This window comes from Perissodus microlepis, chromosome 6, assembly GCF_051167445.1.
Source record: "Perissodus microlepis isolate ML-2025 ecotype Zambia chromosome 6, ASM5116744v1, whole genome shotgun sequence".
NCBI classification, from domain to species: domain Eukaryota; kingdom Metazoa; phylum Chordata; class Actinopteri; order Cichliformes; family Cichlidae; genus Perissodus; species Perissodus microlepis.
Window position 1 is genome coordinate 1986987 of NC_140466.1, and position 27518 is coordinate 2014504.

At 42.2% G+C, this 27518-nt stretch overlaps 1 protein-coding gene and 1 long non-coding RNA gene across 4 annotated transcripts in view; one reads left to right on the forward strand and one right to left on the reverse strand.

Annotated features, from left to right (window-relative positions):
* The window catches only part of neurl1aa (neuralized E3 ubiquitin protein ligase 1Aa), a 75241-nt gene extending 54512 nt beyond the window's left edge, over positions 1 to 20729 (reverse strand). The window contains exon 1 of the mRNA XM_084930163.1: positions 19878 to 20729. Coding sequence (XP_084786289.1) covers positions 19878 to 19959 — 82 coding nt within the window. The 5' untranslated portion in view covers positions 19960 to 20729. The remainder of the gene's footprint in view (positions 1 to 19877) is intronic.
* LOC146384794 (uncharacterized) lies at positions 20056 to 24787 on the forward strand. 3 transcript variants are annotated; one of them, XR_014800429.1, is made up of 4 exons: positions 20056 to 20135; positions 22641 to 23338; positions 23429 to 23555; positions 23665 to 24787. It is a non-coding gene; the product is annotated as an uncharacterized LOC146384794 (long non-coding RNA). The 3 variants fall into 3 exon arrangements; XR_014800430.1 differs by having other exon boundaries at positions 23429 to 23546; XR_014800428.1 differs by having other exon boundaries at positions 23429 to 24787.
* The last annotated feature ends 2731 nt before the right edge of the window (positions 24788 to 27518 follow it).

The following is a 27518-nucleotide window of genomic DNA, read 5'->3' on the forward strand; positions in this document are numbered from 1 at the left end:
GCACGGCACGTGTGTGCAAACAAAACCTCCCATTCAGTGCAGTCTCATATGGGATATCAGCGGAGCCCTTAGAGCGTTCAGGAACAGGATACGATAAAAGAGAGGAGTGGAAACTTCACAGAGCTGTGACACCGTCTAAATCTCTGTGAAAAGACAAAATGAGAAATGCGAAAGCAGACGGGGGGAAAGGTGAGAGATGGTGGGTAGGGGGCATTTGCACAGTCACTGCAGCAAGAGCTGGAATAATGACAGTCTTCCTTTCATAAATTCAGCCTTGTTGCAAATCTCTTTCTCTCTATTCTGAGACATGCCCTCAGCAGGTATTCCAGATAACTACACTCTTAGTTATTAACAAAGGTGAAAGTTAGTTTGAGGGCATAGGGTGTCTGCTGTAATGTAGTACTTTTCATCAGAGTTGGAGCAGAAGAAGTGGGAAGGTGATAATTAGATCTGTCACTCTGCTTTAATATCTCTCAGAGCTTCTCGGCCTTGGGCTGGATGGTTGCAGAGAAATGCCTTATTGTCTCAGGTGCCGAGGATCTGAAAATACTTTGCCTGATAACGCTGCCCCAGAATGTGCTGGTGAGGAGTGATAGATTTCAGTGGGGCATTGCTGAAGCTGTCAAAAGAGCTGAATTATTAATAATCCGGTCATTTAATTTAATACAATATAACTTGTTTTGTACAGTACTACTTATGGACATCTGACAAATTAAAGGAAAAAGGCTTGACTGCTGGAGTCAGGAAGATTGGTAACGCTGGAATGCCTCCTTATTCTGCGTTAAAACTGAGAGTCTTTCAGAACATCTGTGTAGATCGCACGCTTCATATTTGACTTCCTGGACTGAGTGACATAGAGAAAGCTGGAATTTCCCGATGTGAGGGTTGCCCTTTCTCCCAGTAGCCAGTTATTCTGCATGAAAGTAAAAAATGGAAAGGCAACATGTGATGCACCAGTCTATCTCATTTCTATACTAAGGCTAAAGCTCCTCTCCACAAAATGATAAGACTTTATGAGCAATCTCTGTGTTTCCTGCAGCTTGCTTACAGGCAGGAGGACATGTGGTTGTAATTCCTCGCAGAGCAGATCCCCGAGACTTTTAAATTGCAATTCCGATCATGACGGGGTGTTTATTGTTAATTACATTAGATTAATACAGGGCAGCTGCCGCATAAGGAAACATATGAATCCGTTTGCATGGATTTTCGGCGCCATCAATCAGTGCGCCTGCTGGTTTTGTGGTTTCCCAAACCATACCCTCTGTGAATCAGCACAGTGTATCCCTCTTGGCATTCGCTGGCTCATGTCATGTTTGGAAAATTATACTTCCTGACAATGAGACAGATTACGGGGGCTTTCTTTTATCCATTTACGTTGCTCCCGCTTTATCATTCCTCTCATTTGCCACATTTATAACCTGCGTAAGTATGCTCTCTCTAGGTTTCCTACTCTTTAGATCCTCCGGCAGCTGGGCTGAGCAGAAATCAGATCAAAAGAAAACAGAGTTGTTGAAAGTGTTGTGACCGTCCCACAGAGCAGACACAGCTCTGAGGGAAAATCACCTCAATCACTGCTTTATATGTACTCACTAAAACGATAGCCTTTTAATTAGACACTGGAGAGGCCACCAAAGATATTACCTGGGGCTAATCTGTTCCTCTTCTCATGTGGGACCATAACAGAGATAAGCAGATTGAGCTCCTTTTTTTAAGGCCATGTTTTCTTCTTGTTCCCACAGCTCAGACCTGAGTATCACTTTCTTTCCAGGAAGAAAGAAAAATGAACGAAGATATCTCACGCTTTGCCTGAGCCTGGATGGAAAGAGGAGTCACAGGATCCAGGCAAGATTTGGAAGCTTGAGGGTAGAGAAGAATCTCAAAGTCATGGAAAAACGGAAGTGGATGTGCTACAGTGAGTCTGAGGAAAACATGCTCAGGTTTCAAATATGACCTGTGGAGGATTCACAGGGAGTGGGAAAGAATTTAATTACCAGCACATGAAAAAAAAAATCCTTTTTAGAAAGTAAGCAATGCTGAAAACATACATGCTGAAGATGAGAGGGAGATTTGTAGGTTATAGCTATGCACTGATAATTTAGTCATATTAAAATGTGCTTGGGTGGGTTTCTGAAGACAGCTGCAGTATATATGTAGCAGCAGTGTGAGCGATAATAAGCTGCAAATCATAGCTGTGATTATTTGTGAACTTATTAAGAATATGCATAAAGCTACAATTTGTTTCAAGGAGTTACTGTTTTAATAAAAGCATTGCTCAACTTCTCCGAGTATGCACAGTGTTGACAGCCTCACCAGAACAATCAAGCCAAGAGCTAGCATCGATGCTAACATGCTAATTTGTTAGCATATTGCAGCTGCCGCCTGTGTGAGCACCACAGGTTTACAACAAGATTTAATAATGACAGCATTTAAAAAAATACTTAATAATTCACAGTATTAATATTAATAACAATTATGATTACAATCACTGAGCAGGTATAACATTATGCAGCGAATCATACTGATTCTCACTGAATTTTGTTTGACTCACCGTTTGATACATAATGAAGAATCTGAAAGAGCACCAGCAGTAGCTCATATTATTGCTAGTAATAACACTAATAGTATTGCTGTAAAAATGATTTGAAACAAATGTAAAGTAAGATTATTTAAAACAAATGAGACGATTTACAGGCTGTTAATGTTGCAAGAAAACGATACCAGCGCGCACTCTGTGTTTGGACCTGTGGTAATGAAACGAGATGCTACGGCCAGGGAATACACAGAATTTTACAGAGAACAAATTAAAACATGGACCGAGCCCAGCCTGGGTACTGAGTCAGTGCTTGATTTCTCAGAACTGAATTTATGATCTGATATTCCTCTAGACGTTTAATTTGAGCAGCTGGAAGTCTTTAGCCCAGCGACAAAACCAATAATTATAGAAAATTTCTGCAATAACAAAAATGAAAGCCAGATCTTCTTTTAAAGATTCTTCACTGTGTGGTTTTTAATATTAACAATTTCATGAGTCATTCAACTGCATTACAATAAAGATAAATGAGTAAAGAAACCCTGCAGGCTGGTTAAGAACTTTACTGCGGCTTTCTCTTTGCTATTATACAAATTTTCCCAGAACAGCTGGGTTATGAGCACCTTTCTGTTTCCCTGTTGTCACAGTACAAGCAAGATGAGTATGCAAGGCAAAAAAGCAAAAGCAAAACTATCTGCATAATACTCGAAATAAACCAGAATACTTTATTTTTTTATCATTTGGATAAATCGAGCTTCAGTAACAGCTGCAAACCAGAGGTATTATTACGGCATTTAGTTTTAAAGCTGAAGCTCCAAACATACACCCGAGTCATTAAAAACACAATCTGGGGGCCTATTTCTTCTGAAGGGGTCACGCACTGGGCCAGCCCTCGCCGGTGAGGTCTGAGCGTGACTTAAATTACATGCCAGTCCTAATCAAAGAGCATCTCTGTGATTACAAACAAGGAAGAAGAAGAGACATTTATTTAAAAATTATTATTATTATCATTACACAACCAAATAACCAGTTACATAATTCTAACTGTGAATTATCTTTAGTCACAGAAAACAATAAAAGGTGGAAATGAAAAACCACTGCAATGTTCAGCATGCAGATCAGTTCAGTTCAGCTTATTTTGATTTACACCAAATCACAGCAACAGTCACCTGGAGGGGCTTTTAGTGTAACATACGATGCAGACGACTGCAAAGAGCCAGGCAATGGTAGGAAGGCGTGGGTGTCACGACCCAAGTGCAGGACTGAAAACTCACATAGACAGAACTCAACCAGGAACTCATGAACTAGGCTGAAACACAGGACGATGGAACACACGGGGACAAAGACTCGGACAATATATGCACACAGGTGCCAAGAGACAGGGGAAGCAAAACTGAACAAAACACACACGGGATGAAGGGCTATCAAAATGAAACAGACAGAGAAACACCAGGAAGCAGAAAATACACAACCTAACAACTAACATAGTCAAAGAGCTAAACTAAGAACTAAAGGCAAGACTACAAACAGAACAGTGAACAATATAGGATAGAAAGACTTATCCAAACTAGAGAAACCCTGGCCCCAAACCAAGGGACCATGACAAGGAAGGAACTCTCTTTTAACAGGAAGAAACTTTCGGCAGAAGCCGACTCGGGAAGGGACGGCCTCGGGGTGAGGGGAGAGAGAGGAGTGCAAGGAGAGCACAGGGAGACAGGACGAAATTCAGACTATGAAGCTGAGAAGATACAATTTAATGTCATGCAGCAGTGAAGTAGTGAAAAGAGGTGAGCAGAGAAGAAGAAGTCCCAGAGGAGCCTGAGCTTTTAGCAGCATAACTAAAGGATGCTTCAGGGTCACCTGATCCAACCCTGATGATAAGCTCTGTCAAAGGAAAGTTTGAATCTTAAAAATAAAACGTTTCTGTGTCCTGAATCCAACGATTTCCTTCTTTAAGACAAAAACAAGCCAGAGAATTAACACATTTTGATTCAAGCCATCTTCAAAATGTGCAGCAGAGACATAAAGTTCCTGCTTAATATCAACAGAAGGAGACCGTGTGGAGAACAAAGACACTGCACATTTATAACAGGAAAAAAAACAGTTTCTTTAAAGTGATAATAGAAAAATTAATGAAATGGACTTCTTCCTGATATTCAACAACTGATAAATGTAATCACCATTCAGCAGGTAATTAGACACAACATGTGAAAGAGCAGTTAATGAAATACAAACACATTTCATTAAGTCTGAAATCAGAGAAACTCTGAAAACCAGGAAGAACTTTGTTGTTGTTTTTGTCTCATTAAGACAAAGTGTTGATACACCAGTACAAATCCCTGAGCGATGCACTTGATTTTTGGCTGTTCCAGCAGTCTTATGGTATTTATTTATTTATTTATTGCTTTCCTGCAGCTCGTCCTTACAGGAAACCAAGCTGCACATTGGACCCACGGGGAAGCTGTTGGTCAGGACTGAATATGAGCGGTGACACGTACAGAGAGATGCTGTGTGAGAGGAACTGCAGGCATCATGTCCTCAGGTGGGAAACAGTTATGTCCCCAGCTTAAGACTTACAAACAAGAATGACTATGAATCAATCTGTAGCTTAATATATTAACATTAAAATAAAAAGTGGAGTAAAATATCGAGAAAGGCATCAGACATACTGGCATGCAGAGCATTTTAGGATTTTTCAGCTCATTGTTTTGGATTTATAGATAAATTAATTTCTTGCAGATACAGCAAAACAAAAAATGGAGCAGACAGAGACAAAGACACACATCAGGAGAACAGGAACATCAGGAACACAAGAAAAAGGCAAGTGCATCAAACAAATGACCAAAACAAATAAAAATACTTGAGGAGAGCAAATCCAGCATTTGTGTGTTGCAGTTTTTGGTTGTAAAAGCTGAAGTAAATGTTGATTTTGTACCGTCAGATATGCAAATAAGGAAACGGTCAGAAAAATATTTCCTATGTGAAAGTATGCAGAGCTTTTAAAAAGTACTATATATAAAAACTGCTAAATACATGCACTTGGCTGTGCAGGCAGAGGAAGAGGAGGTGGTAGTGCGAGTGTTTGTGAGTCTTTTTGTGCACATCCCTGTCAGAGGCAGGACGTGATGGGTCCTTTACAGTGTTTGTGGCCACGTTGAGGAAACGTGAGGCGAATGAGTCCTGCGGGGAGGCCGGAGAGCAGCCGACGATCGTCTGAGCCGTGCCGATGACCTGCTGCCTCCTCCTCTCTGCTTCAGTGCAGCTCCTGCACCACACCGTGATACGATGTGTCAGCACGCTCTCTATGGAGGAGCGGTAAAAGGGCACCTGCAGCTTTTGACCCAGGTTATTCTCCCAGGAAGTGAAGCTGCTACTACACCTGCTTGGTGACCACTGAGGTGTTTGCAGTCCAGGATTGGTCACGAGAGGTGAAAGTGCTCAGGAGTCTGCAGGCTGGGACCCTCTGCACACGGTCACTGTTGATGTAGAGGGGGGCCAGGTCTGTGCTGGTCCTCCTGAGGTCAGTCTCAGGTTGATTACTGAACTATAAGCTGACTATTTCAGGATCTCATCTCATGAATCAAATGCAGTGTAACACACACACACACTGGCCAAGTGAACTGACCACCCATCAGGTTGCAGCTGTAATGTATGTGACAGGACGTGGATTATGACATCAGCACTGAGTTGGCTCTTAATCACCCTGGGACTAAAAGAGGAACTATGAGGAGACCGCCCTTCAGAGCATGGGAAAAAGTCCCAGTGCTGCTGCTGGACTTCACTGAAAAGCCCCCAACTTTTCCTTTTTTTAGATGACACGGGGGATTTTGGTGCTTCTGAATGTGCAGGTGGTTACTTCCTCCCTTTCTCTCTGAGTCACACACAACCACCTGTGCACAATCTCTCCCACTCACCCACTCTTATCCTATCATTCCACTATAAAGCTGTGGTAAATGTCCCACGGCCACACTACTGGTGACAGATGGTAAAGGCGGGATGAAAACTCCCCAAATAAATATGTAATCCCTCCCTCACATGGGCCGCAGCACAACACGCAGATTATCCCATCAGATACACTAGAGCAGCTCTGCAGAGCAGCAGGCCGTGGGGAGATCCCTCTTTGTGCACGCATATGAAATGATTTGAATGCAGCATCTGTGTGTGTGTGTTTTAATAGCAGCGCACGCCGTTAAAGAGGCGATGAACGGCAAATGAAGTCACGTGCGCCACTTCAGACTTGAATGAAATGTATTCACATATGAGTACTTACTTATATCGCCACCATCAGTGGAATAAAGTACTCCCATCTCGCCATTCGCACAGCAATAACATTAAAGATGTATTCATTTCAGTTATTTACAGTAGATTTAGAGACGTCCTTTTGGCACCGAAAGCAAGAAAGCACCTGAATTTTCCCACGTGAATTACAAGCGGGATACAATTACGTTTATAGTCACATGGCTTGTAACTATTGTCCAGGCACAAAATATGAGTCGTCTCCATAAATACAGGAACATTGCGTGCTTTTACACACACCAGCAGATGCGTTTTAATGGCATCGTTCTGTGATATGGGAACAAACAGTCCACTGTGCGTGTTCAGCAACTCCACAGAGTTTATAAAAGGGGAAGCTGAGTAAAAGCCACAAATATCCAAATATGTTACAATTATTATATGAATATATGTGAGGTTTGAAGCGTGTTTATCAATAAAAATGGTTTATGTCTAACATTTTGGAAAAAGTTGCTTTCAAGCACCTTCACACCTTTTTAGACACACGTCTGTGAGGAGTTCCAGTCTGGTTTTAAATCTCGTCACTGTGCTGAGACGGCACTTTTAAGAGTTTCTAATGATCTTCTTTTAACTGTCGACTCAGGTTGTTCGGTTGTTTTAGTTCTTTTAGATTTGACTGCAGCCTTTGACACAGTTGATCATAAAATACTTTTATTGAGACTTGAACACATTGTTGGTCTTAAAGGCTCAGTTTTATCATGATTTAAATCATATTTATCAGAGAGGTCTTTCTCTGTAGCTAATGAGAAATACTCTTCCTGTTGTGGTGTTCCACAGGGGTCTGTTTTGGGTCCAACTTTGTTCTCCTTAAACATGCTGCCTTTGGGATCTATTTTCAGGGAATACAACATCCCCTTTCATTGTTATGCTGATGACATCCAAATTTACTTCCCCTTGAAACTGGATCTCCCTGTCTCACTGCAGCCTCTGTTTAACTGTCTACATGATGTTAAAGACTGTTAACACAGAATATTCTCACCATAACGAAAATAAGTTATTGTTTTTGGAAGTCATGCCCCTAACTTTGAATAAGTTATTACCTCCCTGTGTGCTTTTAAATGTGCTATAGAAATAAATTTGATATTGACTGATAAATGGTTATTTTTCTAAATGCAGGTAGTAAGCTGAAGTTAAAACACCTACGAATGAAAAAAGACCCAACAGAAAGCACACAAATGTAGTTTTCACATTTTTTATGTGTAAGAAGAAGAAATCAAATTGTCCTGGGCATTTTTCCTTTTCCAAAGATTTCTAGAGCGCGCTACCAGAACGGCTGTTCGTCACAAGGTGAACTTTGTCACCTACCGCCAGGAGACGGGTCGCAGACTTGTGTTTGTCGGCACAGACCAGCTCAGTCTGATGCGTTGTCTTCTTGTTCTGAAACCTTTCAGGGTCGCCACAGCAGATCATCTTCCTCCATCTCACCCCGTGTCTAGCATGTCCAGCAGGTCCAAATCATCTCAGCCTTGTCCCTCCGACTTTGAGCTGTTCGTCTGATGTACTCGTTTCTAATTCTATCCAGTTTAGTTACTCCCAGTGAAAAGGTCATCTTTTTGTTAGTGTTATCGTCTCCAAAGCATACATCACTGCAGGTTTCACTCTCATATTTCCTCTAACTCCTGCTGCTCTCCTTCTGTCACAAAAAACCTTCGTTTCCACCCAACTTCATGCACTCTCGTTTTCAATATTTGCTGCTCTGGATGGTTAATTTCAGGTATTTAAACTCATGATGTTGTTAAAATGTTGACAGTCTGCCTGCATTTATAAATTAGAATGGCAGTTGTTTGCAAACCTTTGTCAGTCTGTCTGAGAGTCACTGCGGTCAGTCTGAAGTGTACCTCAGAAGGAGGATTACAGCATGCTTGGGTAAAAACTTGTGACTGCCAAGTCTTTGGCTGGTAAGTGTAACTGTTGTGTTCCGACGTTAATAATATAAATAAGTAAATAACTTGCCCGCTCCAGCTCCTATAACCAAATATAAACAGTTGGGACGAGAGTTAGCTCAACCCACGCTAGCATTAGCAGTGCCTATACACTTACGCGGCAAACACGTACCACATATTCACAGCATCTAATAAAGACTGTCGTGGATAAAGATATAATTAGTGTTGGAAAAGAAATGACACCGACCTCTCCCACAGGGGAGTAGTACAACATCCCTGCCTGATGACGCATGATTTTAGCCCAGGAATGCTAGCCATTAGCCTAGGGACTAGCTACAGAAGTCTGTTAGCTATAAAGTGGGTTATGAAGTAGGCCTGTGAATTTCGCAGCCAAACAAATATGTGAGCATACATGTATTTGGAGCTTCTAAGATTGTGATTATCTGGATGAAGTTTTAATGGTACAGACTAATCACCTTTATGCTAACAGGACTTTGATGCTAAGTTAAAGTGCACTAAGTCGTATCAACGGCTTCTCAGAAAAACGACGAGGTCGTTTCAGTTAAACATGTCGTGATCCGGCACCAGATCCTTTTCTCATGCAGTGAACAAATACCTCAAGGTAATTGTATCTTAATTGCATACACACTATAAAAAGTGGCTGCAAACATTGTGTCAGATGTTATTTTTACTGAATTGCACTCATTTTTCTTATTACAGTGATCAGACTGTAGATGCATATTGGTGTTTCCCTGCATGCTACAATGTGTGAAATGAATTTTAAATGAGGTGTTTTTTGCCCGTTTTAATTTGAAAATAATCACCTTCCTGTCACAATGTTCTCACTGCTAGCATGCAAGAAAAAGCAAAGCATCACTTCACATGCTGATTGACTTGGCATTTTGCCGGCATTTACTTCCACATTTATGACTTCCATCCCAACTTCTTCTTCTTCTTTTTTTAAATTGTGCAATCAAAACTATTTGTGTAGCTGATATGCTTCTTTTTGATCCATTGCCATGGAGGAAAGTAATTTGGAATTGGCTTGGTGGTCTCGGAGAGGAAAACAATTCTTTTTTTGACATTTTACATTAGGTCACATTAGGCCACACTGCAGAGCCTCATCACAGAATTAATTTTTGTTCTGTTTCAATGACAATATTTGATCCAACACACCATTATCAGTGATGCATGAGAATGCACAATTATCCTAAAATGTTATTTTTATTGCAAAAACCACTTAATTATATTGTAGGATAAAGCCCCTATAATAATAGAGTCTTTACCTTTTATTTTATTGGCCATTTACTTTTGTTTCCATCTGATTCTTGTTTGTTTCATTAAAAACTTAATCCTTCCTTTTTCATTTTTTTCTTGGTCATGCTCACAACTGTCAATCATGTTGTACCAAAGCTGCAGCCATGTGTCAAGAGCCAAAACATGCAGTTCCTCTAATGGCCTCTTGGGGCCGGCTTCACACCTAAGGCCCCATAGATTCCCATGTTAACTGATACAAAGATGATCATACTGCTAAGGGTAAAGTATAAAAGAGAGATTTTTGTGGGAGTTTGTTTGAAAGGATTAACAGACTTTGGATTGTGAAGTGTGAACTTGGCATTCGGTGAGCTGAGTAAGGAGTTTAACGTGGAAGTGTCGGCGAACAGTCTGGTAGTAATATGCTACGTGGTGGAGAGAGATGTTGATGAGGATGGATGCAAAAACACAGATCTGATTGAGGAGGAGGGGGAAGGAAATGAAAGGCAGCAGATGGTGAAAGAAGGTCTTAGGCCTGGTGAGAGGAGGAGGACAGAGGCTCACATGGAAGGATCAGAGAGCAAGACTGTGAGGGTGAGGTAACGAGGTCTACGATGAATTCCCTTCACGTGGTGGTGATATTTGAGAGTGATGGTGGAATAAAGAAAACGACTCACAACACAAGCATGCTAGTGTGTTAGGGGATGAAAACCTGCTGATTGGGTGTAACACAGATACCCAGGTGGAAAAGGCAGGAAATATTACAAGTGTGTAAAAAGACAAAATCTGAAGAGCTGTGAAAGCTAGAGTACAGAGACCCAGTGGCAGTAAAGGGGTGATTACAGGAGTGCCCTTTAGCATTAGCATGATGGAGCTGGTTGAAAACCAGAGGCTGTGAAAACCTAGCGGCAAGAGTGCAAAAGGAATAACAAAAAAGCCCAAGAAAGAAATATACAGAAACAGTGCTGAGGGAGAAAACTCCAAAATAACCTTTTTGAGAGATTTAAAAGGTTCATTGTGACGAAATCTGTTCACCACAAAGGTGCTTTAGTTGCAGGGGATTTGTGCACACTGCTAGCTCGTGAAAGGCAAGAGAATATGAACAAGATGTGCTGGATGACACGAACACAGAAAATGTGGAAACCCAAATTCTGTAACTCTGGAGGTCAGCACAATGTTGGTTGCCAGGATTCAGTGCAGCAAGGCTGTGCTGAGGTTGTCTGGATGGCTGGACAGGAGAAAGGGGTGTGGGGAAGGACAAACAACTGCAACTGCAAGTGTCATGAAAGCTGCTTTAAGCTGCTGAAAGAGAAAAGAAGGATAGTGACCTTCATAGCAGGAGACATGAATGCTAATTTCAAGTCCAAGACGGAAAGCATACAAATCCATGACTTCTACCTACCTGACCCTTCTTAGCAGACGGGTGAGGTGAGGGGAATTCAAAGAAGGTGTTAATTGTATTAATAATATTGTTAATCCTACACTGGAACACAACACACTTGATTGTCATTGGTCAGTACTTCAAGTGGTTCATTTACAGTCAAAAGGAGAGATCGGACCTAATATGTATGCAGGAGTCACGGCTAACACCCTGTTTAAATTTAATCATGAGTGGGTATGTGGCAATGAGACGGGACAGGGAAGGTGGGGTGGGAGGTGGTTGTGCCACCTTTGGTAAAGAGTGTGTGGCTTGAAAGGAAAAGCTGGCTATCATAAATTTCTATGATACATGCAAATCAATAAACTGGTGGAACTAGAAGCAGAAATGTAGAAAGCTGTGTGTTCTGCGGGGACACGATGCACATGAGACCTTATGGGGAAGTGACGAAGCCAACTATGTTAGCCAGGCAGTGGAAGGACTGGACTGGACTGGAGTCTGATGGTTTTTATAATTGATGCCAGGAGCACAAAGATAAACATCAATACCATTAAAGAAGCTGCACTGGATCTATTTCACCACATGGACCACTATAGGGACACTTTGACGTGACCATTATCCTGTATGTTGCAGCAGCGGTCTCCAACCTTATTTGCGCCACGGACCGGTTTATGCCCGACAATATTTTCACGGACCGGCCTTTAAGGTGTCGCGGATAAATACAACAAAATAAAACTAGTACCGGTACCGAAAAAAAGAAAATGTATTCATAACACACGTGAAAAGACCCAGGAAAACCGAGTAAACGATAAAAACGATAACAAAATAACGCTGAAAACCGATAAAAACCCTGAAAACCAGACATTTCACACCTGAGCCTCAACTCTCGCGGCCCGGTACCAAACGAGTCACGGCCCGGTAAAATCTAAGACACAGTGTGATTTATTTCACTCAATGACATTGAATGAGGAACTAAAAAGTAGACATTTACTTAGTAGTAAAAAGGACAGATGTAACGTAGGGGTGCTGCTAGGAAAGCACTAGTTTAAACAGTTTATACTCTATTATGGGGAATCATCTGATTGGCTATTGTAATGTGTCGTGAAAGAGAGTCAGTGCAGCAAGTGTTGATTTCATGTAGGAGCTACAACAAAGCAAGAAGAAAGGTGGCACATGAAGGTTAGTGCTGGAAGACACAAGTCTTAATAAAGCACTCATGTGTGGGAGAAAATTATTATTTAGGCTTCTGAGAACGGATCCGTTTGAAATGTTGTAGTAACAGGAGGAGGACAAGGCCTAAAATTAGCAGTGTGTCTGCTGTGCGTGAGCTGTAGCAGCTCCCTGCTAATTCAGTTTGCTAACCCTCTTGGATCACTTTGATTTGCAGTGTTGGCCCATTTTAGAGCACTCTGAGCTGCAGACTGTCAAAGTCTGTGCTATCCAAATCTGTTGCTTTAGTAGACAGGTGTCTGTGTGATGCACACATTCAGTTTATGAATGCTAACCAACCTGATGGATTACAGAAACCATAATCAAAGTCATGGTGGTTCTGTCCATCTTTTATACACAGTCTCTGGGCTGTTAGTGCTGAAGATGCTAATCAAAGATCTTAGGACAGCACGTCTACTTGTCACCCAGGAGGTTTGTTACATCGCTCACTCTTTCTGTTTCTTTTCTTACACTGATGGAAAATTGTGATTATCATTAACAACAGCATTCCACATCTAAGTCTAAGAAATACATTTGGCTACCCAGCTAGTGCAGACTATTATTATAGTAAACATCGTCGCAGTGACTTCTTGGTTTGGTTTTTGTCAGAACTCTGCTGAAGGTGCCGCTCCCCTCCTGATCAGGCCACAATATGAAATGAAATCCGTTTATATTTCCCTCTAATCAGAACTGCATGTATAAGAATAAATAGCTCCTCAGACATAACTGGGTAGCTCGGCATTTATTTATGCTGTTCTGAAAGCTTTCGACTGCATCTCTAATGCATCAGAATTAAATCTCAGCAGCTCTGCATCAGTTTTAAACAAAACAGATGAGCTCTTCACTGAGTGAGCTGCGCTCGCCCACAGTCTGGTCCGGCTGCAGGATCTTTTGTGCTGGGAAAGGGTTAACTAACACTAAAGTATGAATCACTGACCTAAATTTAACATACTGTTTCCTGCATCAGAAAAACACACTATTCTGAGTGCTACATGATTTAACAGGCTCTCAGAGAACACACTGTACATGTACACGAGCACAAATGAAGCAGGCTTAATTATTTCATTTCGAGTCTGCGGAGCTCGGCGAGCTGCTCTTCTCCACCGTAAAGATCCATTAAAACACAAATCTGTTACTGTGCTCACAAGCAGGAAGTATTCCCATCATAACGGGGGGACAAAATGATGCATTTGCACGCTTTCGACACATTTCCGGTATCTGTGATTAACAGAGAACTCTGATATTCAGTCCTGTTTGCAAAATAAAGTATCCACAAAGCCATTAGACGAATACATTCATCACAGGTTCACTGTGCTAGAAATAAAAAATTGAGCATTTTATCAATTTCACCTCATATTTGTGACCGTCAATGACACGGGCGCATTGTAACCTAACAGATTGTTGCATTTTTCAGGAGTAAACCGATGCATCACCATTACAAAATGCATTAATAACTATCTTGAAATAGCTCCTTGTCTTATATAAGTATGACACATGGTCTAACCTGATGAGCTCATCCAGCACAGCCAACTGTCTGGGTTGGCTGTCGGTTTTTTTGTTGTTTTGTTTACTAAGTGTGAAAGCTGCATTACAGTGCCCGAGGAGCTCCAGTCCTCCCAGGAGTCAAGCGCCTGTATCACCTCTCCGTAGCCGCGCTTCTTATTTAGGCAGGTGTTAAGGATGTTCAGAAACACTCCAGGCGAGACGCCACGTTGCATAAGAAAGGTCAAACATCACCAAAAAGGCAGCAGAGAGGTCACGGCTGCAAAAAGAAACAGAGAAAACTGTTTCCTGAATATTTCCTTGGCTATATTATTAGTGTCTTATGACTCCACTCAACTGTGCCCCGTGTGAAATATGGTTCACTAATTTCAAAACTCACACAGGATCATTTCATTTAATGAACACTCCCCAGAGACCAAGTGCACTTAATTCTGATTAGGCTTTGTCCTAAGTTCAGATGACTAACAGTTTCCTATTACACACGAACTCTGGAGCTCATTAATTTCCAATATGTCAAAAAAAATACCACCAAACTAGGAGTTACAACATGTTCTACTTCTGTAGCACCTGTAGCACATATCAGCAAACAGAGGGTATTTAGCACAAAGCTAATTATACATTTTATTTAATCAGGCACTTTCATTTAGACAGTAAAAGGGTTTCTTTTCCCCAGAGAGCCTTCAGACCACAAAGCATTCCTTTTCAGAAAATCAAGCCCACAATCAGGCACAAAACAACTAAAGCCAGATAATAGCAAGAGAAAAACCCAGAGCAGTTATAAAAGCCATAAAAACATCACATGATGATGCTTTATGGTCTCCAGTGGGTATGAAAGAATCCAGCTGGAGGGCAGTTTGCTGCTCGTTCTATTTCAAAACAGGCCTGCCAACATTATGGAGGATAACTGTTAACAAGTTAGTGGATCATCTGCTTTGGTTACTCGGTTATTGATCTTGTGCTGCAAAAAACACAGAATTTGCCCTTCAGATACTGTGACCTACGTGCAAAAGTAGTATTTTAGCTAAATTTCTGTGTAGTTTTTGCTGTTTTACTATATTAACACTAATGTATGACGCAAGTAGCTCAATTCTTGATTCTTGAAGCACATGTTGTTGCTAAAATAAATATTGCTCAAAAGACTTCAGGTAAAACAGTCTTCCTGGTCTGGTAACCATCATGGAGTTCCACAGACACACTCCCTAACTGAACTGATGCTGATCAGGCATAACATTGTAACCACTTGACCCCTTTCATGGCCAAAACAGCCCTAACCCATCGAGGCACAGGCTCCACTAGATCCCTGAATAAGTTTCCACTCCTGACCAGGCGGAGAAGCCGAGGATGCAATGTGTCGAATGCTGCACAGATAAAAATTATACAACAGCCCAGACTTCAGTTTAGGTTTGAGATAAACACAACGTCCACTATCAGCAGTACACACTATAAAAACAGAAAAGTACTATGTGAACCAGTCATCTGTGTGTTTGTGTTGGTCAGTGTGTGTGTGAGGTAACAACATGCCCTTGTGGTGCCCTCGCAGTAATATCATGTGGTGGAAACTAAATCAGCCTGTGCTAATGAAAAAGTGATGATGTACAGCTCAGACTGTTTAGCTCCTCCCTCCTGTCTCTACATGGGCCGTGTCACAACCCAATAAACACGACAGCCAATAAAACTCTGTCTGCAAACGCATTTTGTGTCCCGTTATTGTTGCCCCAAAGTTCTAAGTGAAAAGCACCTGCAGCACTCTGAACTTTCTGCAGAAGCCAAAGAAGAAAAATCTATAAAGAGGACATATTTCATCACACTGAGCTTACAAACTGTTAATCTGTGTGCACAAGAGAAGGATACATTTTTGTGACTTTGTGCATATAAATGTGAAACCTAAAGTTTAGCACCTCTGGCCTGCTCCCAGTCCTTCGAAGTGTCGTTGTGACTACTTGTTTCTGTAGATCTGTGATTTCGCCTTGGACCTCCAACTTCCTGAGGGTGTAAACATCAACTTCTTTGTCAAACTCTGATGTAGAGGATCATCACTGATATGAGAGACTGGTTTTTATAAAGCGTTTCTACTCTACTGGAGCACTTATAGTGGTTTATACAGGCCTCATTCACTTTTTTCTGTGCTTATGGGCTTTCTATCTAATATTCACGCTCTATTGATGCACGGGAGAGCAACTTGGGGTTAGGCTGTTGCCCAATGCTAGGGTAACCTGCCTTACCTCTTCAGCTACAGCCACCCAAAAGCATACGAAGCCATACGATGAGGAATCATCATTTTGGTGTTTTGAAACTGGATGTGAGAGGTGAGGGGGAGATGTGACTGTGAAGCTGCACGCTCATTTGTCAGTGTGCATACCTTAGAGTTATCAAAGTCAACATTATGTCTTATTTAATATGACCCGAGATCAGCAAATGTTGCAGTATCTTGTTTGCACACACAGTGCAAAGTATAACTTTGTCACATATATCTTAGCTGTGTTTGGCCTCTGGGCTCTGTACATCTTACTGTGTAGCTGCCATTTAATAACACTGAAAGTGGATGATTTGCTCTGCTGCCTTCTTTCACTGATAACGAGTCCTTACGGAGTAAAAAGGACACAAACTAATTTACTCTTGTGAAAGCAAATTCAGTTAGTTGCACTGGTTGTCACCCCAACCAGTCATCCTGCCCTCCCTGAGCCTGGTTCTGTCGGAGCTTTCTTCCTGTTAAAAGGGAGTTTTTCCTTCTCACTGTCACCAAAGTGCTTGCTCATAAGGGGTCATTTGGGTTTTTCTCTGTATGTATAATTGTAGGGTCTACCTTACAATATAAAGAACCTTGAGGCGACTGTTCCTGTGGTTTGGGGCTGTGTAATTAACACTGAATTGAAAGTTTGGCTCTAAAAAAAGATGAGAGAGAGAGAAAGGGTTGGAACTAATCGGTTATTTAACCACGAGAAAGAACTCTACGTCTTGTTCTGGCGCATGCGATTTCCCCACGTCTGCCTCTGTCTTTGTGTAGCAGAACTAGATTTCTAGAAAGACGCACACATTATCGCACTGCTTGTCTTCTGCAGCTACATCTGTTTGCAGATTTCTTTGCTGTTTGTGCGCTATGAGTGTGAATATGCAGCCATTCCTACTTTCTAACATTATGTTTGTGTCAGGCTGTAAACAGGCTAAAAAAACTGCCAAATAATTTAAATTTAAACAAGTATTTTGATATGAAGTACTTTTGTGGTTTCTCGGTATATGTAGTACTTTAATTCATTTGACAGAGAAATGGGTCACTGCTCCAAAGCTGAGTCAGCAGTTCTCTGAGAGCTCTCTTTATCAGTTAAAACCAATGAATTTACGTCTCTGCTGAAGAAGCGAGTGTGTGTTTGAGTTGTGCAGGCTGTGGGGTGGCGGCGGACGTGGGGGGGTAATAGCCAACATAACAGGCTACATATACACCGTCTCAGCCCCACTCTGATCTGCGAATATCTCTGTTCCACATCCAACTAATCACTGCGCGCCGTCCCAGCAGCAGCCTAATAAACTGGGACGCAGAGCACAAACACATCCTTTCATCACCGAGCGGCTGCCGGTGACGTCGTCTGGTTCTTATCCCAATCAGCCATCAACTCCCGCTGATAACGCACTCTGGAATCCATCACCATGGGAACTATTGCACATGTTATGGGTGGTTGTCAAGGCAACCTGGCTGAATAATTGTCCCTGTTCTTCTCTGATGCGCCGCCTCGCCTCCCCTCGCCTGACTCACTCGTTCCTGTGATGTGAAAATAACCGCTCGGAACGCGTGCTGTGGATAGAGGGAGAACGTGGAAGGGCAAAGTGTGTACTTATGGTGATTATCCTGCAGACAGCTTCATTTTAAACCGCTCCCCCAGGCCCATCACTTCCCCCTCTGTAATCCAGATGTAGCAGCGAGATCAGGGCGAGCAACGTGGAGGTGGGCCGTTTTGTAATTTGCATGATTGGACACGTGGGACGCAGTCCAGTGGGTCCTGGAAAAAGGAGGCAGTCTGCAGGGAATATCATTTTGGTTGCACCAAACACAGTTTATTCTTTAGCTTTAGGTTAAACGATTCACCTGTGGTCTGTTCTTATAAATACTGTAAATAAAACATGCAAAGCAAACCAGTTACCATACAATATGTACCGAAAAATACAAATTTCTCTCTTTACTCAACACAACAAAGGAAACTATAAAGATAACTTGAAAAATAATTACGCTTCTTGTCTGCATGTGACAATATTCAAGCTCCTGAGCCAAATCTGGGCCTTTTAAACTTGTAATCCAGCCCACACATCGCTTCAGCTTCTAGTAAACTTTGTTGAATCTGGTTGAATCTGTGGTCTGCACACCAACGTGCAGCCCAAACTAAACAGACAGCCGCACCTGCAAGTTAACAAGCTAGCTAACACGGTCTGCAAGCAAAGAAGAACCGCTGACAGTTTCAGCTGAGATGGGGCGCTGAGTGGAATACTTTACCAAATCTAAAGAGATGCTATCCATTTATAACTTTTGCGTTCCAATAAAAACCCCCAAAACTAAATTGTATCGTCATCGCCATGTTTGAATCCAGACACCAGCAGAGACATGGAGCCACTGAGAGAGCAGAGGCTTCAGAAAATCACTGAAGTGTAACGAGACACGCACATGTTTACTTACATATTCAGCCTTCACTGCAGAAGCCGTAGCTTCATACTACAGGTGAGCTTTCTCAAATCTTTAAGTGAACTTTCCTAAAAAATGTTACTAACGTGTCATGCAAAAAATATTTTAATTTTAATGTAATGCTGTAAAACCAAATACATGAAACTAGAAAACAGTAGAATTAAAATGCTGCACTTCAGCTGAAACTGGATGACAGAGTATTTCATTTTTGTTACTTTAAATACTATAAAATATAATATATATAACATTCACATAGCTAAAATGACAGGAAATGACACTAACAGAAAAAACATCCTGATGTTTGTGCGGTTTGTTTCACTTCACTAAAGGATTGCACAGTAATAAAAACTCATACAGGAGATGAAGCCATTTGGATTTCAGCTTAAATACACTAAATGTTTGCAAACCTTTAGACTGCTGTAAATTATTCACCCTCACGATTTATGACTTCTTTGTTTGCATTTTGGTAACAGTGCTCTCACCTTTGAGCACCTTTGAGAAATTTACAGCATCCAACGTTTCACTTCTTTATTTAGTTCCCTTTTTCTGTGGTGTCAGAGAGCAGCACGAGGACTGTTCTTTCTCAGACCAGGACACCTCTGTGTGTTTTATTTGGGGAAGTAACCTCTCGATCCATCAATGATAAATTCATCCTGACTTTACTTTTCTTTACCAGATGTTTTTATAATTTAGAGGTGACATCAGAACATGTCCCATAGCATTATGTTAAGATCAAACGCGGAACAACTCCTAATATCGGACTTTTGCACGGCTGAGATCCGAACATCCCGAGTGTTTGCTTGGCCTCGTGGTTCACATACAGCTCTCGTTACAGAAGAAGGGAAAAAGCAAGCATACTGAGGCATCCCTGGCTGGGCAATGTTACAGAAGTATTAAGAACTCCTCGAGCTTCATGTTTTTAGTGCTGACGTGTCTGCCCCTACAAATGTGCACATGCACCTCCCGGCATCAACCAGCACCACCGTGTACCCGAACAGGCAGCAGGCCCGCCTCCTGCAGCCGGGAGCTGTTCTTCAGCACCACCGCTCAGCTGATCCCGGAGCAGCAGGAGAAACTCTACACGCGTCCCATCAGCTTTACCAACAGTTTCAGTGCAGTGACGTAAACTCGTCAACTATGAAGCGTGTTCAGGTAACTCACCTTTCTGAGAGTTCCGGAGTCTGTGGAAGCCCTGCTGTTGACCTCTGTGCAGCGTCGAGATGCCCGAAACATTATTGCCCATGACAGGAATTCACCGCGGCCGGTTGGACTGATGCTGGCAGCTTGTTGAGCACAGAAACGATTTTTTATTGTTTAAACGACGTCCTCCGGTCATCACCGGCGACCAAAGCGGAAGAGGCGGCAGGAGCACAGGTGTGTGGAGCCGGCGGGGCAGCGGTGAGGATGATGATGATGATGGTGAGGAGGAGGAGATGATCTGAATCCTGAATGGAGCTTTTGGCTTGTCATCAGCGGCTGAATAATCCTCTTCAGCGAGCTCAAACTCCCCCCCCCACCCCCACAAGTGCTCAGATCATTTTATGACTTTGTTTTTAATAATAATAATAAAAAAGAAAAAGCTGTCATGTAAAGCATTTAAAATGCTATACGCTCTGTGGTCCTCAGTAAAATCGGATTCGTCACGATTCTGTCAGTGTTCTTATATAAAAAAAAGGGGAATTTTGCGCAACGACAAAAGAAAGAAAATGATAGAAAAATAATAAAAGAGCAGGTGTGTGGGCCTAGCTAGACTCTGACAGTCTCCTCTGCTGTCCGTCTAAAATATGGAATAAGTGCAAACCACATGTGCACAGCGAGCGCCTTATTACGGCGCATGGACAGTATCAAGCTGCCCTCTAGTGTAAACCAACAACAAACAGCAAAAAACAAAAGGAGCCAATGACAGCCTGGCTTTGCTTTCCAGGCTTTCCAATTCTCTTCCAGATTTGATCCAAAGCCCCAACAGGAGTTCACGTGTTCTGGCCCCAATCAAACAACCGATCGGTGTCATTAATTATCATTATAGAAGAATTCAAGGGAGTGTGAGGTCAGAGGGAGTCAGTAATTTCAGTTTGGCTCGGCTGATTAGTGGAAGAACTTCACAGTAAAAAGAAACGCGGAATGATTCATTAGACTGACACCCAGCGCCGCCCTCCGATAAATTATTTGACCTTTACCAATTTTTTTGAGACGTGTCTTTTTTTAACTTTTAAAGTTAAAACTGCAAACTGCTTTTATCCACAGCGTTTTTAGTACATATTCATCTGCTTGGGGAACACGCTGCTCCTCAGGTTTTCCATTTTGTACAATATTCCTCTATTTCAGAGTGCAATCTGACTCCACTGCAGCTTTTTTAAATCAGAATTTTTCCATAACTGTGTAAACCCCTGCGCATTAAAAAAAGCGAGTGCAGTTGTCAGTTGCTTGTTAGGGTTTACTGAGTCGTTAGCGGGTCCAGCAAAGAGAAGTTTCTCCTGTAAATGTCTCACATGCTTTAGTTTTAATGACTGCTTCATTTCCCCAAAAGCAAACATTTCACATTTTTTCACTTTCATGTTAAATGAACCCCCCGAAGATTAAATTGCCTGACATTACAGTTCAGCATCCTGGTTAGCCACAGCAGCATTGCTTTAACATTAATGTATCATATTGTATGGGGGGGGGGGGGGGCATTTTATTTGTAATAAGATAACTCTCTATTGTCATTGCACAGTCATATCTAGTACAATAGTACAGCGAAACTGGAAACTGGCCCATGTCAGCACCAAGCACAACACAACTTTAAAGTGGCTTTTTTTCAAAAGTGCAAGAAAGGTATTAGCAAAAAAAGGAATGACTTAATAAATAAATAAATAAAAGGATAATTTTCCAGGGAGGTCGCCAGGTCAGGTCAGCTGTTAGCACTGATATGCATAAAGTACATCACATCAGTTTCATTTATAAAGAGCCAAATCCCCAAAAACATTTTCCTCGAGGCGCCTCATACTGTAAGGTAAAGACCCTCCGATGTAAAGATGTCAAAATGCGGCTGCACGACTCCTAACAGGAACTCGAAAAAGAGAGCATATAACCCCCGTGCTAGCCTCTCTGCACCGGCTGCCTGTGTCTTTTAGAGTTAATTTTAAAATTCTTATGTTTGTTTTTAAATGCCTTCACAGTCTTGCCCCGCCTTACCTCTCTGAGCTTCTTCATCCCCACACACCCTGTCGGTCTCTCAGGTCAGCTGACCAGCTGCTCCTGGAGGTACCGAGATCCAGGAGGAAGCTCAGAGGGGAGGGGACAGGGCCTTCTCTATTGTGGCTCCAAAATTATGGAATAATTTGCCCATGCACGTTAGAGAGGCCCCTTCACTGTCCACTTTTAAATCACGTCTTAAAACCCACTTTTATTCCTTGGCTTTTAACCTCAGTGAGACTTAGTTTCTCTTTTAATTGAAGTAGTTATTTAATTAATGATTTCACTCTTCTTTTATTTGGTTTTTATTTATATCTCATGTAATTTTATTTTACAGTTCCAATGTACAGCACTTTGTGTCAGCTGTGGTTGTTTTAAAGTGCTTTATAAATAAAGTTGATGATGATGATGAAAGATCTTCACTGAAATCTAAACAGGAGTTTGTAGTATTTTTACATGACTGCATTTCTGTTTTTGCTGAAGTCAACGGTGCACTTTTGGACCTCTGTTGATGAGGCTCCATCGTGTCTGATGGCTCTCAGAGTGTCCAGCAGGGCACGTTGCTCTCAGACTGCAGGCGTGTGGTTCATGAACTTTCTAAAAGTAGAAAGGGAAACTTTCCTTCTTTACCAAAGTTTACAGTTAGGCCTGACTGCTGCATGATGTTAACTTCTCTTCTCTCTTCTGTAGTTTGTTCTGTTTAATATTCACAGTCTTTCTGTTTTCTCTTCTCTTTCCCCTCAACCTCAGCAAATCATATTAGACGTCTCCCCTTCATGAGCCCGGTTCTGCCAGAGACTTCTTCCTGTTGAAAAGGCAGCTCTTCCTCCCCACAGTTGCTAAGTGTTTGCCCATCGTGCTTCTCTCACGATGAGACACATTTTTAACACACATTGATGTAAACATTTTGGTTTTAACAGCCTTAGTTGTTGATTTGTTTTTTTTATTGACTAATTTGTTTTTCTATATTTTACTGCGTCATCGTTATGCATTACATTTATTTTAGTTGCATTTTACATTGTTAAGCACTTTGTGCAGCATGGACTGTTTGGAAATGTGCTATATAAATAAATAAACTTGACTTCTCTTTAATATCTTGAGGTTTTTACTCTATAGAGCCTGGAGGTGACAGTTGCTGCAGGCCTAATTGGCGAACGCCTCTGCAGGTGTTTTTACTGGCGGAGTCTGAAACTTGCCAAATAGTTGTCCTTTAAGGGTTTTGTTTGAGAGGAGAGGAAAAGTGCTGTACTTGACCGTACAAGGATGGAGCAGCCACTTGTCTGTACATCGTAATTTCAGTTGTGCGAGGTTTCACTTGCAGGAAGCCTGAGATTTGTGTCTGTGACAGTTCGTGATTCTATGCAGATCCAGTGCCAGTGAAATCATTCTCCCTGCATAAGGATAAGAAAGCCAGAGACTTCCATTCTGTGTGGCCTGAGATGACCTGCGTAAGTGCTTTTGGCTCCCTTACTGTTATAACACAGTTTACACAAAGTATTTGTTACTACAGGTGCTTTTGTTGGTCCTGTTGATTACAGGCAAAGAAGAAGAACCACCTGCTGGCACAACTACCTCGCCCTGAAGCTGAGGAGAAAGTGGAAACAGCTTAAAAGTGCAATGCCACCAGCTGCTGCCTCCAAAAAGACCCTGGCACAAGTACAAAAAGTAGCAGCTCATTCTAAATCATGATGGTTGTAATCACTCAGTCATTAAGACACTTCAGTACATCTGCTTTTGCAATTACTGGGTTGTAAAAACAGTCTGAATCTTACAGAACTGGACTGCACCACTCAGCTGAGGAAGACGATGATCACGGTGAGCATCAAAGCACCAGCTGACCGTCCTGTCACGCGTTAACGCTACCGTCCACACTGTGTGTTGCTGTGGATCAGCTGTTTATCTACTAACTGGAAGGACAATGTTGTGGATGAATGTAAAAAGAACCACGTTCAGCTCAACAAGAATCAATCAAACAAGACTTTTTGGTGACCTTCAGAAGATTCAGATCCCGAATATTTCTCTTTCCACCAGAGGAGAAACACAGTGGAAACCGAACAGGGAGTTAAACACCGGGCAGTAAAACTGCTACAGGACGAAAAACTCTGCTTGAAGATCCACGGTCAGCTCCTTTTCAGCCGAAGCTCTGGGTCTATATGAATGTGACACCATGCTGTGGATATTTTATGAGCCTGTGCCATTTTCTGTGCTGTGGTCTGATAGGGCAGCTTATTCAGCAGCAGTGAGGAATCACAGACGTTAACCGGAGCGTCCGTCAGACTCCAGCAGCCCTACGTCCTTGAGTTGGATAAGCAGTTAGGAAAATGGATCAATCGCTTAATTTTTTAAGTTGACTAAATACTAAAAAACAGCTTCTGATTTCAGTTTAAATATTGCTTTAAGCTCGATGTTGTTCCTGTTAAACAGTTCTACCATTTCCTGTAAATAGGAAAGCCTGGCGGAAGAAAGATGGTGTGGACGAAAGACTGGATGGTTTCATGATGGTTCGACTTTCACACAGGAATTTGTCCACTGGTGGTTTTAGACTTTTATTTTACTTCTGTGTTTTAATTTTGGCCTAATTTTGCTTTGGGAATGAAACTTGAAGCAGGATCAGGGGTTGGATTTCAGAAGGAAAAGTTTGATTTCTGACTGGATGAGAGAACAGAGAACACGCTGATGTGTTTCTGATGGTCTGTTTGAAGTTCGTCTAATCACCCACTGGACTAACAAATATGCTAAAAGGACTCCAAGCAGGTTCAAATGTGACGCTAACAGATGCTGACCGAGCACGTTGGCACTGAGACCACCCTGTTAGCACTGACTCTAGCTAAGGTTAGCATCACACTTGAGAACCTTTACAAAAAGGCAATAAAGTGGCACCAGACGACAAAAGAGATGTTTGCACGTCTAGTTCTTATTTCTAAGATTTTTTAAATAAAGTCTGTGTTTAACAAAAGCTTTTGATGTTTCCATAATCCATGATGTTAATGCTCTACTTCAGCTGCAGTTTCACGTTATTGAGGCTGAGATTGTATGAATTTGCACTGATGCATGTTTGGACTCGTGACGCAACAGAGCCAGACGTCACACCGGGTTTAGTCACCGTCCCCTCACCTTTATCAAGCGTTGCCTATGCTTCACATCCAGGATGGCTCTGTGTGTTCTTTAATGCCGCTAATGTTGCTTAGTCGCTCATTTTTGACACCCAGAACCAGCTGACACCGACTTGAGTCGCATCCCTTGAGGCAAGAGTTCCCCTTTATTCAAAAGTCAGAAAACCTAAAGAGCGAGGTGAGAATAAGAGTTACGCTGTGCATTTTCACAGACTCTGCAAGTTTGTGGAGGAAAAGGCTTCAAAGCTTTCGTCTCTGGGCCTTTTATGATCACAGCGCACTGGCAGAAGCCTGACTTCACAACTACATGTTAGATACAGTGAATCAGACACGCAGTCACATTTTCTGCTCATATTTTCACCTCTAGCTACGAAACCCTTTTACCTCACTTTCATTGTGTTTTTCGAGGAAGGAGATAAAAGAAAGGGGCCACGGGGCTTTCTGCAAAACAAAAGCCGAAAATCAATACGGGAAATGTTACTTTGGACATGACTAACTTCTGAACGCCGGCACAAATAAACCGAACTTTGCTTTAGAGAAAGTGCCGTCAGGTAAAGAGTCCCAGCAGGATGGTGCTGTACCGGCCATCACAGCATACATAACAGACAGCTGACGTGAAGCACGCTGGCTTTTCATCTTTTCCCGTTCTAGTGTTTCCAAATTCAGCTTTTGCTGGACCTCCATGTCTGTTCAATCTCCAGAAACACCGAGTTAAAGGAGCAGCTGGAGAAGGAGGTGAGGCAGCCGCAAAGTTGGCGTGGAGGCCTGGCTGGCGGTCGTTGTAAGCACGAGAGGGCCTGGGAGGACTACAGGAGGCTGGAGCGGACAGAGATGGAGCTAAAGGTGAACAAAGAAGAGGGACGAGAGGCCACAAGCTTACAAGTGTCCACGCACTCACAAACACAGTGACCCAGGCGGTCTGACGTGCAATCACAGGGAAGGTTATTTCACTATGCACACAGTAACATGGCAGTTTGCTCTGGAGGGAAACAGGCTGCAGATCTCTGTCAGACACAAAAGGTCACAGCTGGACTCTCAGGATCCTCCTTTAAAGGGACTTTTCTGTTATTATAATGTTGTTCAATGGGGATCTGATTCAAGTTGAATTCATTTCATTTACAGCCCAAAGCAGGAAATCTCAAACTTTACCTTAAATGACCGTAAAATGTGAAGCCTGCGCATCATTGCTCGTCCTTCAGTCATGATAACACTTTACTCATCATCTCAGCGGTGGAAATTTGGGAACAATGTTCTCTGGCAGGAATGACAATAAGTTGAGCCAGAGACAGAATAACGGACATATGCCCCGAGTGTCTGGAAATGCAGCTCCTGGATACGTCAGGACCTCCTCCGGGTCAGAAAGACGAAGCCAACACCGACGTGCCAAAACTTGCAAACTTTCAGCTTGAGGCTGGCTCCAAAAGCCAGTTATTCGCCACTGACTCTCATTTTAAAAGGACCAACTCGAGAGCAGAAATAAACATGTTTACAGCCTGCTGGTGCAAAAAAAGCAAAGAAAAAGAAATGGTTTGGTCTCCATTGCTCATTCGCCTCTTCACAACAACTAAAAGTGCACACAGACTGTACAAAAAAAAAGGAGGTGTGGGCATTCTGGGTAAGAAAGCCGAAGCCATTCTTTCTAACGGCCAGCAGGGGGCGACCTGGTTAGAGAGAAGAACGGAAAAGAGCCCAGGACCCTCTCGGGCTGTGACATAAGTCAAGACTCAAATTTGAGTAAATATGTCATGACATTCATTTTTGGGAACTGTGGTCCAATTAGGAGTCAAAGAAGAGGATAAAGCAGGATATGGTTTAGGACAGGCCCATGTTGTAGACGAGAAACTGCTACTGTGTGAGCAGTTTCAGTTTTGGTGAGAGAAATTCTGCTTTTGTATTTATATGTAACCACTGATGAACTGCACGGGTTACTAACCAAACGTTAGCATTAGTTGATGACTTGATGATAGAACACAAATAGTCATCAGTGGCTCCAAAACCAAGATGGCAATGACCCCACAAATGTGTGTCAACATGGTAAATGTGTTCATGTTTATACACAGTCTACCTGCAATCAACAGGTTTTGTACTGCAGTCATATTTCAGATGCTTTGACAGCACGATGTATTTTAAATATTTAATTTCTTTTGAAACGTTTCTTTTGGCAACATGTCGACATTAAAAGTGAAATCATGACTGCAGGAAGCTGCACCTTAAGCTAACTAGAGATAAAACTCTGATCAGACTGCGACCAGACGTATACGCTGCTCTCCATCTGTCTCCCAATCTTGCCCAGTCTTCTCCATTTTGCCACTGATTGCTTCTCCCCGGCTGTTCCCCGTCGCTGTGTTGAGGTGCAGCAGAGCCAAGTTTACCCACCGTGCCAATCGGATGTGTCGCTGGCTTACAGAGTGATAAACGCTCAGCTGCTGCCTCTATCCTTTGGCTGCCATAGTCGATTGTTTTTGTTGACATTTGTGGTTTGCCATAGCTTGAAGTAGTGACATTTTGCAAGCGA